Genomic DNA, 17,605 nt, shown 5'->3' with positions numbered 1-17,605 from the left:
GAGAGAAGGAAGATGAGATACGGGAGGAACTACTGGCCTGTATGCCCATCTACCCCAGTTCCTGGGCCAGATGGGAAGTTTGCATCCCTGGAAGAGGGACAGAAGGAGGCATTTTCACAGAGAAGCATGTCCAAGGGGACTTCTCATCTTCAGGGAGCAGCTGTATTGGAAAGTACCAGAGAGGTTGGGCTGAGCACTGACAGAGTGCAGAGAGCTACCGCCTTGGACAGTAACCTTCAGACAAGTTTGCTCAAATTGCCCTCTTCCATTTGAATTCTCATCATCATTTCTGTCTTTCCTCCCTCCACTGGCAACCCCAAAGGACAATGTGAAACCTAACCTATTAGACTCACAAATTTCCAAATATTTACCTTCAGCTCTGGCCTCCTTCTCCTCTAGCATGCAGACATTTGTGTTTATCCATCTGCTCAACATCCATCTCCCCTTATATTTATATGTGTCCAAAGCATAACTCTTCCTGAACTGTCACTGTTGGAAGCAGTTTTACAATTCATCTTGAAACCCCACCCCAGTCCAGTATTTCCAGCCTCAATAAAACACACAGACATCCATTCAGTTACTTAAGTCAAAATCCCAGGAGAGCTTAATTTTTCCCTTTGTCTCACCCAAACATCTGCAAGTCCTTGCAAGCCTCTACTTCCAAAATACCTTCTAACTCACAGCACCTTTACCCATGTCTTCCGCTGAGTGAATTCTTCAGTATACTAATTCCTTCTCTGTTTTCACCTGTGCACCCTAAACTCTATCCTCTTTGCAGCAAGCATATTATACTTTAAAAACCAAAATCAGATCTTACCACTCCTGTGCTGAGAACAGCTTCCCTTCACCCTTAAAATATAATCCAATGTTTTTCCTCGGCTTGCTTCGTTGTATGTAATTTGGCCTGCTATTATCATTGTGCCTTAATTTTTTACCCTTCTTCCCTTGTTTACTGTTTTGTAGTCACACTACCATCTCTTGTACCTGAATTAATCCAGGCTTATTTCTACCAGAAGAAATAGCATGTGCACGGATATCTTCCAAATTTCAACATGGTTGGCATCTTTGGGTCACTCATATCTCAGGAAAATTATCATCTCCTCAGAAATGCCTTTAGAAGCCATGTGATCTTACCTACACCTGGGCACTCTTTAGAACATCAGCATGATTATTGTCTTCTTAGTATTAATTGCCATTTGGAGTGATCATACTTTGTGATGGCTTTATTATTGCCTATCTTCCCCAGTAGAATGTAAGTGCCATGAGAGTAGGAGTTTTAGAGTTTCTTCATTGTTGCACCCTCAGTGCCTAGGTGAGTGATATAAGCAGTAAATAGTAGGACCATGTCTGAATGTTGTTCATTTTAGGAGAGTCAAAACCTTCCCATTTCCAGGAATGGGAGAGTATTACTCTGATCCGAGCTGGATGAATTCTTCCTTCACATCACAGTCAAAAGCTAAAGTTCAGTTTAGATGTTTTATTAAGCTATCCCATATTATAAGACAAAGCTAAGGTCTCAGGTCTGAGCCTATAAACATGGAAGGGGCAAGACAATGACAATTGCATTTGAGCTTTTCTGGTGTTAAATAACAGACCTAAGTTCAATTGGGTGCAGAATGGCTGCCCCTGCACAGCCAGCAGCCTCATCCCTATTTCATCCTATTTCATCCAATCACTGTTTCTTAACAGTGATTTGTACTGGAAGCCATAGTTGTTTTCAAGTGTAACTGTGGCTGTAACTAGTAACTGTAAGCCAGACAGATGACTTTGACTGCTTCCTACCTTCTCTTCATTCCTGAACTTATGCCTTAGAAAGCTTTAAGGGGAATAAATGGTGATGGAAGGAGACTTAGGATGGTGAACACACGATACAATATATAGATGATGTATTATAGATTTGTACACCTGAAACCAACATAATTTTATTAACCAATGTCACCTCGATACATTTAATAAATAGGAAAAAAAGAAAGCTTGACTTTAGTAGAATCGTTCAAATGGGTTGTGCTAAATGGAATTTAAATTTGAATGGCAATGTTTTATCTGTGGCAATTTTGATCCTTTGGAAACAAAATATATTTTCACACTTGGGAAGAATGATTTTCAATTATTAATTACAATTCAGCAAAAATAGTCATAGCAATTTATACAGTAGGTCACTCAGAATTATTGCACATGACATATTGATGTCAACCTAAATATTCAGAAGATGAGTATCAGGCTTCTTTGTGTCCTTCTGCAGGCTGACTCCATGTAGCCTCGCTGTCTTTGCATATGTCCTACTCCATTTTCGCCTGTGTCTCTCTGAGCTGTATTAGTCCATCACCCATCGTTGGCAAAACTCACAATTGAGAAAGAGTAAGAATTGTAACATAAATATTTTTCCCCTTCAGCAATTACATTAACATTTACTATTCTGAAAAAAAATCACAACTCTGATATTTATAGTTTTTGACCTTAGGAAAAAATATCTTAATCTCTTTGATTTCACCTCCTCAGCTGTAAAGTACAAATACAGAACATGAATCTCATTGGATCCTAGGGAGAAATAAATGAATTAATATACATCATTAATGTGGAAAAGGCATTTATCCTAATGGTGTAGGCATCCATATGGTATCTGTTGCTGCTGCCGCTGTTAATATTGTAGCCCAGGGTTAAGTGGTCCCCATGGTATTTTTAACAAGTAAACCAGAGCTTATACATTCATATAAGCACTATCTTCAAAGTTGTATCTTTGGGTGTTACCCATTTATTCCAATATTGGTGACATCGCTTAAAATAGTTTTGAACCGTTTTTTGGAACTGTTCTCAGAATGCATCTATAAGTAAAGTAGCAGGTGGCCAAGGGTAGGGGGTGTCCTTACAAGGTGTTCTGTGATTCTCATGTTTGCATCGATAGAGGGACCACTTGGATCCAACACCCTGTAATGTCAGCATCATTAGTATGACATTTTATGAAGAAAATGAATTATCTGGAATGTAAGTTACTTGACCAAGGTCTTGTAACTAGGAGATAAAGAGCTGGGTTCAAATGCAAGTCTAGCTATATCCCATGCTCTCTCTTCTACATCATGCTGTTTCTCAAGAAATCTAACAAGTCTGCATTATTTTAGATTGATTTCATGTTTCAGAATAAATAGGATCCCCAAGTTTAGTTATTCTAAAATTAAAACTCATCTTCAAATGACCTAGGTTAACTGCTGTTGATGAGGTTCAACATAGTATGTTCCTAAAACAGTTATTAATGAAGTATATTTGATCACTGTTACTGGAATTGTAATAGGTTTATGGTATTCAAGAAGACTTTATGGAATTTGGGGATGGGGGATAGGTAAGGTATTCTATGTCTTTCTATAGCCAATTGTACTTCATATTAAAAAGAAGGTAGAAGAACCAGTGTGAGTTAGGAGAAGCAGACACACAAGACTGGATGCCAAGTGACTGGTCAGAATCTGAGAAAAATAGCAAAAGAATTGCATAGCCTAAAAAGTATTTTTGTACTATTTTTTAGTATGGAATAGACAGTTTGATTTCTGAAATTGCTGTTTTTTATAGTGATTTTTTGGATAATGGGACTGAGTGTTTTAAATTGTCTTTTTGTTTTTAAGTGAACTTCAATAAGTATTGTTATCAGTTAAAATATAGTTTCTCCATCAAATATAGTGGGGTTTTTTAACGTTTATGTTGGCAAGTAGTTTATAGCAACAGTTTCATAGCCTTGTCACCTTCTCAATGGTGTTTCCTACCAGGAAGTTTTATTAACTAAGGAATCTGAAATTCCTAGCTCAGTTAGGATAAGCAACAATCAAGCATATTCCACCTAGTTGTTTCCCTGAGCCAAATCAGGTCTTAGCTATTCAATTGGTCTAAGCAACTTTCAGGTCTCAGAGAAAGCGGGAAGAGGGTGTAACCTACTTTGGTCAGAGAGGGTCTGGCGTGGAGACTGGGCAGGGTGATCAAATATCTTGGTTTTGGTAGAAAAGTTTAGGAGAGCAACCTAGATGCACAGAGGCAGGGCATTATCTACCTGTATCCCTCCTCTGCTCAAAGAGAGAAGGTTTTAAAGAGTCTCAGAAGTGTTTATTTGTGGGCTACCATTGATTTTCAACCTCCATCCAGAGCTGGGTTTATTCGTGTATGAATTTTGCATGAATAATAATGTTTCTACTTAATAGCCTTGTAAATTGCCAGCCTCATGTTTACCACAGAGAGCCACCTCCACTCTGTCACTGTGGAGGGGCCAGGAACAAATCCTAAGACTTAAATTTGTCAGAGAACAGCATGTAGTCAGAAGAGTAACATAAAGGGCCAGATCTTAGGGCTGAGTTGCCCTCTGAGAGACCCAAATACTCTTGTTCAATGAGAAATCAGTTGGACTGGTTTCACCTAGAAGGTTCTACCTAGAAGGTCATTTTTCCTACTCACTCAGCCAACCATTTACTCAGCAATAACTCTTGCTGAGCACCTACTGTGTAACAAGTTCTTTAGATGGATTATGTTGATCTTAACCAACTGCTGGAAGTTGGCTATTACAGGTATTTTATCAATGAAGAAATGGAGACACAGAGAGGTTAAGTAACTTACTAAAAATAATAATGTTATGATTCCAGAGTCCTAAGTCTTAGTATGTTTTAGTGTCTATCCTTTTCAGTAGGTTCCAGATCCACAGAGCTAGTTTATCAAATGCTAATATAGAAGATAAAGCAGAGGATATTTGAGGTGTCACAGCATATAAATCAGATGTGTCTGAAATCCATTCAACCTTTAGTGTTCTACATATAGAGTATAATCAAGCATATTTTTTCTATAGATAAGACATTATTAAAAAGTAAAAATAATGTATAAACCAGAGTTGTTGAACTCAAAGAAGGCATAACTGCAAATAATAAACAGCATAGTTAGGTGCTGAATTTTACGGCACAGACCAGTGTTGCCCAATAGAATAGCCACTAGTCACATGTAGTTATTCATAGTAAAGTTAAAGTAAACATTCAGTTCTTCACTTGCACTAGCCATATTTCAAGTGCTCCATTGTGACATGTGGCCATGGCTACCATAGATATAAAGCAGTCCCATTATCACAGAAAGTACTAGAAAAGGTCAGAATAGAGAGTTCCCTAAGGACTGGAATAATGATGGAAGGCTTCCTGCAGGAGGTGGTGATGGAGCTGTGTAGACTTCCTGCTGAGAAAGTACAAGGAAAATGGGCAGCACTTTAGGAAAACCAGGTATATGAGAGTGTTCTTGATGACTAGAAGAATAAGGGCAGATGAGAGCATGAGGTTGAATTGGCAGAAATATGTGAGGCATGACTGTTGGTTTTTTCAAGCAGTTTCTGTAATTATCTTTATGGTTGTATTTAGGCTTATGCCTTAGCTAAATGATAACAATGTTCTTATCCCATTGTTTTTGTTGAGGTTGTTTCTGTTTGTTGACTGTTCACTCTGCACCTACCAGAAAACCTCTCTCTGCTTAATCCCAAACCCACATGCTGTGCTGTCTCCTAAAATAGGACAGAAGCACCTGTGGGACATTGATCTTGGAATCTCAAGTGCCAAATGGGAGAATTGAGAACCTGGGGGTCCATGAGGCTAGGAGGGGCTGTGCATGGTGAGAGTAGCACAGCCCCTGAGCTGGGCCAGCAGATGACTTCTTGGCTGGCTCCAAGAGACTGAGAATGTCATTCCTGAGAACCAAGCAGCCCTCTACTGATGATGAAATGGGTGCCCCTTGGGATTGTACTAATGATGAACCAGGGGCCAAGAGTCTCGATTATCACCTCCGTCTGCCATTGTCAGTTATGTACAATCTCCAGCAAGTCATTTCTCCTTTCTTTACTCCTCCTTCCTAATCTGCCAATGGAGGGGATTGGACCCAGGGAATACAAGTGTCCCTTTCTGTTCTGAAATGCAGAGGCTTTTTGGTTTCTGAAGCTGTCATTTCTTCTTTAGATTGTCTAAGGTTCCTCCCTGGATCTTTGGATGAGATTTGGACATACAGGTTCCTAGAAATGGACACATTTCCCCCTAAACTTTTAAAGAAGTTCTAAACCCTCTAAAGAAAGACACAGAGGTGACATTTCTTGAAGGAAACTGCTTGTGTTTTTGCAGAAGCTGTGGCAGCATACTTCCCTGAGGCAAATCAAACTTTCCGGCACATTCACTCCAAACTTCACAATTCAATAAGATAAACACCTTTTCCCCAGGAAGCTGGAGCAGCCACTGAAACTGCTTGTTTGTCTAAATTATGTGAACTCCAGAGCTGGGATGGAGGTGGGGCAGTATGAGAGATTTTAATATACATTTAGCAGAAGTTAATGAAGAAGTCCACAGCTTGGGGGCAACCAGTGATGTTTCCATTAATGTTATTAAGTATTAATGAGGTTCTTTTTCTCTTTGGGGCAAAGAAGCATGCCTGATGCCCTCTTTTTAATTACTGTATGGCTAACAGGTCACAGAGCTGAACAGAACTGCTAAAGATGGTTGCATTCAGCAAAGAGCATTAAGGCATTTCTCTCCCTCCCAATGCTGCTTAGGAGAGCACCCTTTCTTCCAAAATTACTAAACTTCTTAAGTTTAGCAGGACGTTCAACAGATTCATCTCACAGAACAATGAGGGAATTTTCTAGAAGTGATGCAGACACACGACAATCTAAATGTTTCTACAGAAAAACAATGCTTAGAAATCAGACGTCCAGTGTATGCTGGTAAATATGTAACCTCCAGCTCTTTGGGAACAAATAAATAAAGAATCCCTAATTAGTAGCCTTTGCTGATTGTTGTAAATATCCCCACCATGGCCAATTTCAAGCCATCAACATGATGTCAGTGACTGCAGACTTTGGGAGAGATGTGTAGCATTACATAGTATTTCTAGTATATAAATAAATATTTAGGTCTAAATAACCTCAAGAGCATAAGTAATATAATAATCTATATATCTAATAATCTATATATCTAAAAGGCTAAGCCACTGGCCGACTGGCCAATCGGCTGGTAGGTATGACCCGGCCACCTTCTAATTAATTTCCTTTCAATGTGCATGAATCTGTGCACAGGGCCTCTAGTATATAATAACATTTTATATGCTATATATTATCTATATATATAAAAGCCTAAGCGACTGTCTGACCGTTTGACCATTAACTGGTAGCTATGACAAGCACTGACCACCGGGGGGCAGATACCCAATGCACAGGCATGGAAACATGGGACAGACTGATGAATCTTAGAGGGAAGAGGAAAGGAGGGAGGGCGGCAAGAGATTAACCGAAGATCTTATATGCATACTAGAGGCCCAGTGCATGGATCCATGCACTGGTGGTGTCCCTCAGCCTGACCTGTGGGGATTGGGCCGAAACTGGCAGTCCAACATCCCCCAAGGGGTCCAGGATTGCGAGAGGGTACAGGCCAGGCCGAGGGACCCCACCAGTGCATGAATCCATGCACCAGGCCTCTAGTATAATAATAATACAGTGCAGTAAGGTAACGAGGAATTTCTGTGTTTTGAATATTTATTGCCTTTTAAATATAACATTTAAATAAAATTTTATATTATTTAATTTTTAATAATGACTGATTACTAGCCCTTAAATAGCTTGAAAAAGTCCTGAAATTTTAAGCTGGCTCCCAGGAACTGTTATAAGCTGGTGCAACACTGAGTCCCTTTGAGTCAACTCTCAGGCTGGGAGATCCCCAATCCTTGATCAGGAAACATGGCAGAAGATACACTTGACAGATGTGCCCATTTCTCCTTTTCTTTCTTAATGTGGTCACATCAAAGCTGATCTTGAGTTCTATCTTTCCAAATAACAATTTGTAAGGACTCTAGCTAACGCTCACTCCACAGGCATCTGTTGAGCGCTTGGGATGCTCTCTGTGGTACACATTGGAAAATTAACTGTGGGCTCACAATCTCTCTGAAGAGACCAAATACAATGGCATAATTTAGTGCAATCCTTTTTCAATGTAATTGAAGTACCTATTCACCCAGTAAATATTATTCAATACCTTCAATGTCCCAGGTTCCTTTCTAGACTCACACTGACAAACAAAACCAACTGAGGTCTCTGCTCTTTTATGGCCTCAACGTTTTCAACATGCTGTGGCCACAGAAATTTTGAATGAGAATCATGGATGGTCTCATCTGCCCTAGATATTGAGCAAGGATCTGTAGGAAAGTGCTAAACACAGAAAAGGATAGAGTACTTCAAGACCAGGGCATAATACATACAAAGACAAAGAGGGTTGAAAAATTGGCTTGAGGGTCAGATAGAGTTTGTTGTGGAGGAAGGTGGCAAGAAGGTAGGGTGGTGTCAAACTGGGGGATAATCCATATAATCTCATTAATCAGTTGTTACTTCTTAACTATACTGCTTCGTCCTGTATTATACTGTGTTCTACTTCACACTTGTTATTCTGTTCTTTCATTGGATATGAGGCATGTTATATGCCTATCTTCAAAAGACTGAAAGCCCTTAAGGAGAGGGATTGTTGTACTTCTTCCAGAGGACAGGGCACATATGGAGTGATAAAGAATGTGGAATTAAATTTTTATTCCTATCTCCCTTTCATTCCTATCCCAGTTACAGATATAGATAATTGGCCTTTAACTTCATTGGATTTTAATTAAACCTTGGATCAAAGAATTTGGGAACAGAAGAAGAAAAGAGGGGTGGGTCCAGAGAGAATGATTTCTCTTGCTGTTTTATGTTTTATTAACACTTGGATCAATAGTCAAATGTCCAGGTTGTTCTGATCAATGTGTGGCTTTCAGGAAATCCTCGGATGCTTAACTCAGAATAATAAATAAATAAATCTATTCCTGTCAAATAAAGTCACCCCTTTGGTTATAAGCAATAATACTTTATTGGTTTTTTTTCTACCCTGACAATTACTTATCTGGGAACCTATGAAACTCTACGAAGTAAGGAAATACCATTTAAATTTCAGATGGGGCCCTCCTCTCCATTTACTTTCTCATTTTCAAATGGGAAGGAAAGGAAAAAGGAATCATACTTGACTTTATTTGTGTGTTTGTTTGTTTGTTTGTTGAGAGAGGAAGGGGGAGAGAGAGAGAGACAGAGAAACATGGATGTGAGAGCAATACATCATCGATCAGCTGTCTCCCACATGTCCTGCACCAGGAATGGGGCCCACAACCTAGGCATGTGCCCTGACCTGGAATCAAACCTGCAACCTTTAGGTGTGTGGGAGGACACCAAACCAACTGAGCCACACTGGCCAGGGCTCTTTCTTGGTTTTGTTATGGCTAGGCTTTTATGAAAACATGACAAAGAACTACATAGTTATTTTGTTGTTGTTATTGTTTAGGACAAAAGGGAACCTATGTTACATGTAGTTGGGAAATTTTTGAATGGATATATCTGAATGCAAATGTATATATGTGCTTGAGAGAGAATTGGCAGGGAAAAAGAAAATAAAATCTGGAATTTTGGAAGAATACTTGTGGGATGTAACACAAAAATGAACCTTGACCTTTAAAGCCATTTTCTTGGTTGTCATCAAATTATTTCAGTAATCCCACTGTGACCCAAAACATGCTTTTAAGCATATAGCATCCTTCACACTCACCCCAAGCCAGTGCCCCTGCCACATATGTAGTTTCATACTTTTTGAACTTAGAATCCACATTTGATAATCCACTATTTTTTCTCTACATTGGACTCCATAAGACTTGGGATTATTTCTAAATCTAAAAATTTGTTCTCCAAGTATAAATATCTGCCCTCACTGGGAGTATTTGAAAGAACATGTTGCAGAGTTTTGGGTGCACATAGGGATGTATTTCTGTTTGTGTGTGTATTTTAAACATTTTTGCATCTACACCACTATGCAATATTCATTTTGTGGACAGTGACTATGGCTATGAGAGACATGGAGAGAGCCAGTGTGTCCCAGCTTTCTGGTACAATCCAGCATCTCCATCAAAGGACTGCAGCCTTGGTCAAAGCTATCTTAACAGCACTGGGTAAGTAAAACAACCAAAGGAATTCCACTCACTGTTTTTGTGTTTCTCTAAGTTGGGATGAAAGGGAGCATCACTGTTGAAGCAGGCTGGAATGTAGATAAAGTCTGTTTATATGGTTTCCGGGGAAGCCTGAGGAGTTCTTTAGCTGAGAGTAGATTTTGGGGAACATCAGAAAAGATTTCTGATTACCCAGTTTCAATACCTTTTGCCATTTGACAGACCATAGCTATTGTTTTGATCAGGCTTTCTCTTCCAGAAATATTGTGATTCCATCTGAGACAATAACTACATACACCATTTGCCCAATATCTTCCCGAGATCTCTGGATGGAAAGTATGGCTAGGAGTTCAGCAATTGGGGGGGGGGAGGGAGAAATATCAGATATAATGGAGGACCGATATCATACAGAAGAGTTTGGTTTCATCTGCTTTCAAAGCCGCCAGAAGAAGGCAATATGGATGGCTTGGGTGATATCCAGGGTGAAAGAGGACATAATGTGATGGTGATGGTGGTGATGATGATGATGATAGTGGTGGTCCATTTATTTTATGTGATTTTCCCAGAATGTTGCTTTAATGCAATTTAGAGATAATGATGTGCCTAGAAACAAGTCCGTCATGTAGGTCAGGGCTCTGAGCACGCTGTCAGCTTGACTTCAGGTGCTGGGGTCTGTGGTCAAGAGAGATGGCATGGCATCACTGTGCACAAACTCGACCTTGTCCTGGAAGGTCACAGTCCTTGTGGGAGGTCTTCCCATGCTCACTTCTTCTCTGAAATAATTTTACCTTGATTGGGCTGAATAGGAGTTTCAAACTTGTGTGCTTCTCATCTGGTATTTGTGGTAAGAAATGAAATATTAGCAAAGAGAAAATATTCTATAAAATATCCCAGTGGCTCCAGAGTAAGGACTGTTAGGTGTTAAGCTATGGAATGATGCCCTGGTGGTGGAGGGGAGACAGGACGAGACTTCCTTATTAATCAGAGGTAGAAGTCTCATCTTCTAGCTGCTTTCTGGCACAGGAAAAACTGGTGGTGGCCTTGGGGAACTAGAAACAAGTCTCTCCCACACAGAGATCAGCACCTGCTCTTTCTGCTTCCATAGTCCAATGGGTCTGCCTCCTCCTGTCTTATGTGTGAGTCAGACATTGATTTTTCTTGGCTGCTTTAGACACTGATCCGATCTGTGGCTCACCAGGTAGGATCGATAATAATGTTTAAAGAGCTACTCTTCCTGAGATGGAAGGATAGCGGCTCCTCAGCATTTATTTAGCTTCCTAAATGGCTGTTCTCTTTGAGACTCTGTTTTGAGGAGTAGCTGTGCGCAATGTCTGTCTTGCTCTCTTGCACTCCTTCTAACACACATGTACACAGCACCAACCACACCACTGACAATTGCCAATGCTCCCTAGGTACCGGCGGATTGTGTCCAACAACTGCACAGATGGGCTAAGGGAGAAGTACACCGCCAAGGCCCAGGTGTGCCCTGGAAAAGCCCCTCGGGGCCTCCATGTGGTGACGACAGATGGACGCCTGGTGGCAGAGCAGGGGCACAATGCGACCTTCATCATCCTCATGGAGGAGGTAGGTGCTGGCCAGGGTCTCTGAGGTCAGAACTCACAAGCAGACCATTCCCTGTTCTCTGAAAGGGAAGAGGAAAAATATTCAGGGCCTTGTATGAAACTCAATGCAGCCGTGGCCAGTTTAGCTCAGTGGTTAGAGTATCAGTCCTTGAACCAAATGGTCTCGGGTTCGATTCAAGGGCACGTACCTGAGTTGCAGGTTCAATCCCCGCTCAAGTTGGGGACACCTTCAGGAGGCAACCAATCAATGTGTCTCTTTCACATGATGTTTAAAAAAAAAAGAAAAGAAAGGAAGTCAATGCCGAGAAGATGAGATTTCTGGGAGAAGATAGAAGGACCAAAAGAGTGCTTGGATGTTTAGAGACCTCCTTCCCTTCATCCAGCCAGAGGGACTCACACTGCAGTCTTGCTGCTTGTTTCTCGCAGAGCAGATCTGATGTATTCTCTGGGGTTCCTCTTTAGGCTCTGCTTTGCTGAAGTGTTTATCACCATAAGACCATATACTATAAAATTGGCCAGAAGAAGGGAATTCAAATTTTATCTGATGCCTTCAGAAGCCTCTTTTGCTTCATTGTAACCCTTTACCCTCCCCCACCCCAATTAAAAAGCCCATGGGGCTTTCAAATGGACTCCACAGTATGAGTATGAGGGTAGTGGCGGATTATTGAAATCCTTTCAATTTATCTTTATGAAAAATCTCATATTGGTTGCTTTTCCATCAACTAGCTGCTCCATTAGTTCATTTTTAGTGTCTTCTGTAATCTGGGCAGTAAAATCAGACTAAATTCATTCATTCCAGGATGGAAATAGCTCTGCTCCCTGGTTTCTGCTCCCTATATGAGCTATTTTCATCTCTTCTCAAACCTGGTTGGTTTTCAGGCACTCCTGGCTGAGATGGTGGGGCAAGAAGGCTTGCCTGATTTACAAAGCCCTCTGAATTTATATGCAAATTGCTCTGTGCTCTTGAGATCTTGGAAAGAGACCAAAGCAGGTCAGGACTTTTGTGTGTGCTTTCCCGGAAGTGTGAATACTTTAGAAACCTTTAAAGTCAGGCCCACACTGGACAGGATGGTGAAGATTCCTTATCCTGACTGACAGACTCTTCAGCCGTCACCCACACTGGGTGCTTGAATTAAAAATCTTACAGATTCAGAGGAGGTCATTATCACATTTTCACTAGAGAGTTTCCAGAACCAGAGCTATAAAACCTTCTCTTGAATGGATGTGAAGAGCCACGATCTTATCCATTTGAATTGCATCCAGTTCATTTCCACTTTAATTTATATTCATAAACTCAAAGGTAGTTGACATTGTATGTGGGGCAAGGAAGCACCTATCAATATTTTACTCACATCTGAGTTGCTATGGGGGAAGAGACAGAAAGTGAAAGTATGATGGATGCACACTCACTGGATGGAAGGATTGGCTCATCATTCTGAAATGATGCATTTCTCTTTTCATCCCATCAACCATCTTTGTAAATGAAAAGAGATCCAGTTCTTTTTTTATCTATTATTCTTGTTTTGTGGTCAGGTTCAGTTGCATTTATCCAGAATGTTGGTCTAATATGGAGAGGGAGGGAAAAGGAAGGATGGGGTTTAGCATTGGCCCTTAAGAAGCTGAGCATTGGTTTGGGAGTTTGGGGTGGTAAAGATCCACTCACCTGACCCATTGGTATCACATTACCAGACAGCACCCAGAAGACTCTTGGCCTTTTCAGAGGCAGAGGTATCTGTGAGCTGGGAGGGCCAGAAAATGCTTCAGGGAAGAGGGGGTTTAGTTAGGTTTAGGGACATCCAAGGTCAACAGAGCACAGATGTAACCTTGGCTAGTATGCAGTGCTAATCTACAGAATAGAAATAAATCATCTTACCTCATAGAGTTATTTTGAAGGTGGTATTATATAATATGTGCTAAATGATTAGCATAATGCTCAGACCATAATAATAAATACTAAAAATATGAACAATTATAATTATAGCATGGTGGTTGAGAACATTAGCGTTGATACTAGAGACTGCCTGGGTTTAAAACATGGCTCTACCACTACCAGCTGCAATACATTTGTAAAATGTACTGCTTTCTACAATATAGAGTTGTGAGGAAATTAAATGTTTGAAATGGGAAAGAAACTGTTAGCTGTTATTATTATTGCTATTGGTATTATTATGCCATAGGAAAAGTATAATGAAATCATCTGTGAGGTAGCCAGAGTTGCAGAGTTGCATTTTACTGCATTATGACTCTATGCAGTAAAATACTGGGTTATTGCCAGTGTCACACTAACCCAGCCTGAGCGAGCTTAGGCAGATAGGAACAACAGGTCCATGGTGCTTACCCACAGTGTCCAGTGGATCTCAGGTAGGAGTCTGTTGATTGTGTTGAGAGTGTTTAAGCCCCCCGGGGGAGACTTTAGGTTTTCAGAGGGTGATGATGAAGATACAGGCAAAGCATCCGAGATTAAGTCAAGCTGGAGCATGTGATTGAGCTCAAGCCAATTGCTGTTCCTTCTTGCAGGGCGATCTCCAAAGGACGAACATCCAGCTTGACTTTGGGGATGGGATTGCGGTGTCCTATGCTAACTTCAGCCCCATTGAGGATGGCATCAAGCACGTGTACAAGAGTGCAGGGATCTTCCAGGTGACGGCCTATGCAGAGAACAACCTGGGCTCGGATACAGCTGTCCTCTTCCTGCATGTGGTTTGTAAGTAGCATGAGCCCTCCCCTTTCTTGCTTTCCTCTGTTGACAACTTCCTCTGTTCCAAACTTCTGGGATTCAGAGCTGAGACAGGATCTGGTGTGACTACTACCCTAAATGATGGCCCAAGTCAAAAGATTGAGATGTATGCTCATCTGTGTTTCAGAGTTTCCTAATACTGAAGTAGATTGATTATTGCAAAGTTTGGATAATGTATTACCAACTGGCCCCTCCTTTTCAGCTCCACTTTGTTCTGATGTAATGTGCACATGCAGATACAGTTTGAGGCGAAAGTCCCTTCCCTTTGTTGGAAGAACCAAAGAATGGTTTAGAAAACACACATTTAGATTTTTTGAATGTAGAACTGAACATGCAGAAGACCTTAATTCTTACATCTAAGGGCACTGGAAGTTCGTTACTGTTGCAAAGCATTCTAAGAACTCTCCAACATGTTTCTGCTGTCCAAGAATGAATTTTACTGCTGTTGGCTGCTGCTTGGCCCAAACCAATGCACCAGCTGAGTTCCGAATATTTTGTTTGTACTGGATGCATTTTGTGTATTTGCTATCCTGAGACTTGACTCATGTAAACTGAAACAAATATTATGATTTTAGAATGTTGGGTTGAGGAAATGTTATGGGGCTGGTATTGGTTTCATAAGTATCAGTGCTTCTCATGGGTCTAAGGACATCTATGTTCTTACTCATACTCCTCACGGTGTTTTTGGAGTAATATGCTGCATGTGGTGAAAATGACACGTTTTATAAGAGTCTAAGTGAATACAAGGAGTACCTTTCCTAGCAACAACTCAGCGATGATATAAATGCCACTATATATAAACAAACTGCACTTAAGAGACCCCTGGCAAACAGCAAGGTAGCAGGTCTCAACATTCTAATCACAATAGCAGAACAGGGACCAACAGTAATGGGGAAGTGCGTGGGAGGAGGAGGAGACCTGGATTGTAGCTCAGTTATATTCCTAAAGATACCAGGCTATGCAGCCATGAGATAAATTATTTTATCTCTTAGTCTTCTGAACTCCCAATTTTTTAAAGTTTTTATGTATTGACTTGAGAAAGAAAGAGAGAAACATCAATTTGTTGTTCTGCTTATTTATGCATTCATTGGTTGCTTGCTATATGTGTCCTGGCCAGAAATTGAGCCTACTGCCTTGGTGTATTGGGACGACACTCTGACCAACTGAGCTACCTAGCCAGGGCTGAACTCCAATTTTAAAATGGCTTAATTCTAACTGGTGCCTTGTTTCACAGGGCTCTTTTAATAGTAAATAGAAAACACAAATTAAACATCCATTCACTAATTTATTCAATAAATATTTATTGAGTTCTTAATTTTTGCAAGGCACTCTGATAGGAACTGGGGAGGCAACAATACAGATATGGCCCTGCCCTTACAGAATTTACATTTGGCAAAGGTGGGGGGGAAGCTCTGCTAGGAATGGGCCATCAATGGCCCAAGTGGTGATAACCAAACCACACCAACTATAATCAGAAGCAAAGCACAAGGTGAGAAACTCAGGCAGGTGGTGTGCAGTGTGTTCAGAGCAAGAGAAACCTACATTTGAATTCTTATTATATCCCTTTGTTAAATGTCTAATATCAGTCAACTTTCTTGGTCTTTACAAACCTCTGATTCCTCATTTTTAATACTTAAATTATAGGGAGGCTGTAAAATCAAATTGGATTATGTGTGTGTCAGGGATCCTCAAGACTACCCCCAGGTTTGCCAATTCCATACAAGGATTCACAGCCTCAGCTTATAGTCATATTCATGACTATAATTTATTACAGTGAAAGGAGACAAAACAAGATCATCAAAGAGAAAAGGCTCATAGAACAGAGTCTGGAGGAAACAAGATACAGGTTTCCAAGAGTCTTCTCTTCATGAAGTCACACAGGACATGCTTAATTTCTCTAGCAGTGAGTTGTAGCAATGTGTGTGAAGGCCTGTCTACCAGAGAAGCTCATTTGAAACTCAGTGTCCATGAGTTTTATTGGGTTCTGATCAAATAGGTATCCTTTGCCTAGCATATACCAAAAGTCTAGACTCCCAGAGGAAAGCAGGTGTTCAGAATAAACCATATTGTTGGCAAAACAATCTAGACACTCTTGGCAGTTAACTGTTGACTGGAAACACCCCCAGGTCCAAGTTCCCAGATGCTAGTCAAGGACCAGTCTTGCACACAGATCTTTTGAAAGATGGCAATTTCAGGTCTGTTAACACATTTCTGCACAGTGTGCAAAATGCTACTTAGCACCCAGCTTGGCACATGATAAATGTAACGTGTGATAGTAATTAGATTTGACCTTTGGAAAACACAGGTATTAAGATGGCAACCCACTGTGTAGTCAAAAATCCCTATATAACTTTTGACTCCCCAAAATCTTAACTACTAATAGCCTAATATTGACCAGAAGCCTTAAGATAACATAAAAAAAATTGATTAACACGCATTTTGTATGTTATAGGTACTATATACTGCATTCTTACAATAAAAAGTAAGAGAAAACAAAATGTTATTAAGAAAATCATAAGGAAAATACATTTTTCAGTACTGTATATATTTATTAAAAAATTATGTATGAGTGGGTCTGTACACTTAAGTCTTTAATCCATTTTGAGTTTATGTTTGTGTATCATATAAAAAGGTGGTCTAATTTCCTTTTTTTTTGGCATGTATCTGTCCAATTTTCCCAACAACAATTTTGAATAGACTATCTTTACCCCATTGTATGCTCTTGCCTCCCTTGTCAAATATTAATTGACCATAAAGGTATGGATTTAATTCTGGGCTCTCTATTCTGTTCCATTGATCAATATGTCTATTTTATGCCAGTACCATGCTGTTTTTATTACTATGGCCTTATAGTATAGTTTGATATCAGGTAGCATGATTCCTCCAATTTTGTTTTTCTTTCTCAAGATTGTTGTAGCTGCTAATGGTCTAGTGTGGTTCCATATACATTTTTTTTGGAATATTTGTTCTAGGTCTGTGAAATATACCATTGGCATCATTATAGGAACTGTGTTGAATCTACAGATTGCTTTGGGTAGTTGGGCAATTTAATGGTCTAAATTCTTCCCATCTCTGAACAGAGTATATGCTTCCACTTATTTGTATCTTCTTCAACTTCTTTTTTCTAGAATCATAGATACAGAGACTAGACTAACAGTTGTCATAGGGAAGACATGTCATGGGGGACTGGGTGAAAAAGGTTAAGGGATTAAGCAAAGGAAAAAAAACAAAAATCCTCATAGACACAGACAATAGTATGGTGATTACCAAAGGGAAAGAGGGTGGGGAAAATAGA

At 40.2% G+C, this 17,605-nt stretch overlaps 1 protein-coding gene across 1 annotated transcript in view; it reads left to right on the top strand.

The window, feature by feature from the left end:
• The window catches only part of SORCS3 (sortilin related VPS10 domain containing receptor 3), a 552,458-nt gene that overhangs the window by 502,966 nt on the left and 31,887 nt on the right, over positions 1–17,605 (top strand). Inside the window, exons 17-19 of the mRNA XM_080641763.1 lie at positions 9,880–9,993; positions 11,403–11,574; positions 14,091–14,277. Of these exons, the coding sequence (XP_080497889.1) occupies positions 9,880–9,993; positions 11,403–11,574; positions 14,091–14,277 (473 nt within the window). The remainder of the gene's footprint in view (positions 1–9,879; positions 9,994–11,402; positions 11,575–14,090; positions 14,278–17,605) is intronic.

Source organism: Plecotus auritus (genome assembly GCF_963455305.1).
Source record: "Plecotus auritus genome assembly, chromosome: 9".
In the NCBI taxonomy this organism is placed as follows: Eukaryota; Metazoa; Chordata; class Mammalia; order Chiroptera; family Vespertilionidae; genus Plecotus; species Plecotus auritus.
This window is presented reverse-complemented; position numbering and strand designations above follow the sequence as displayed.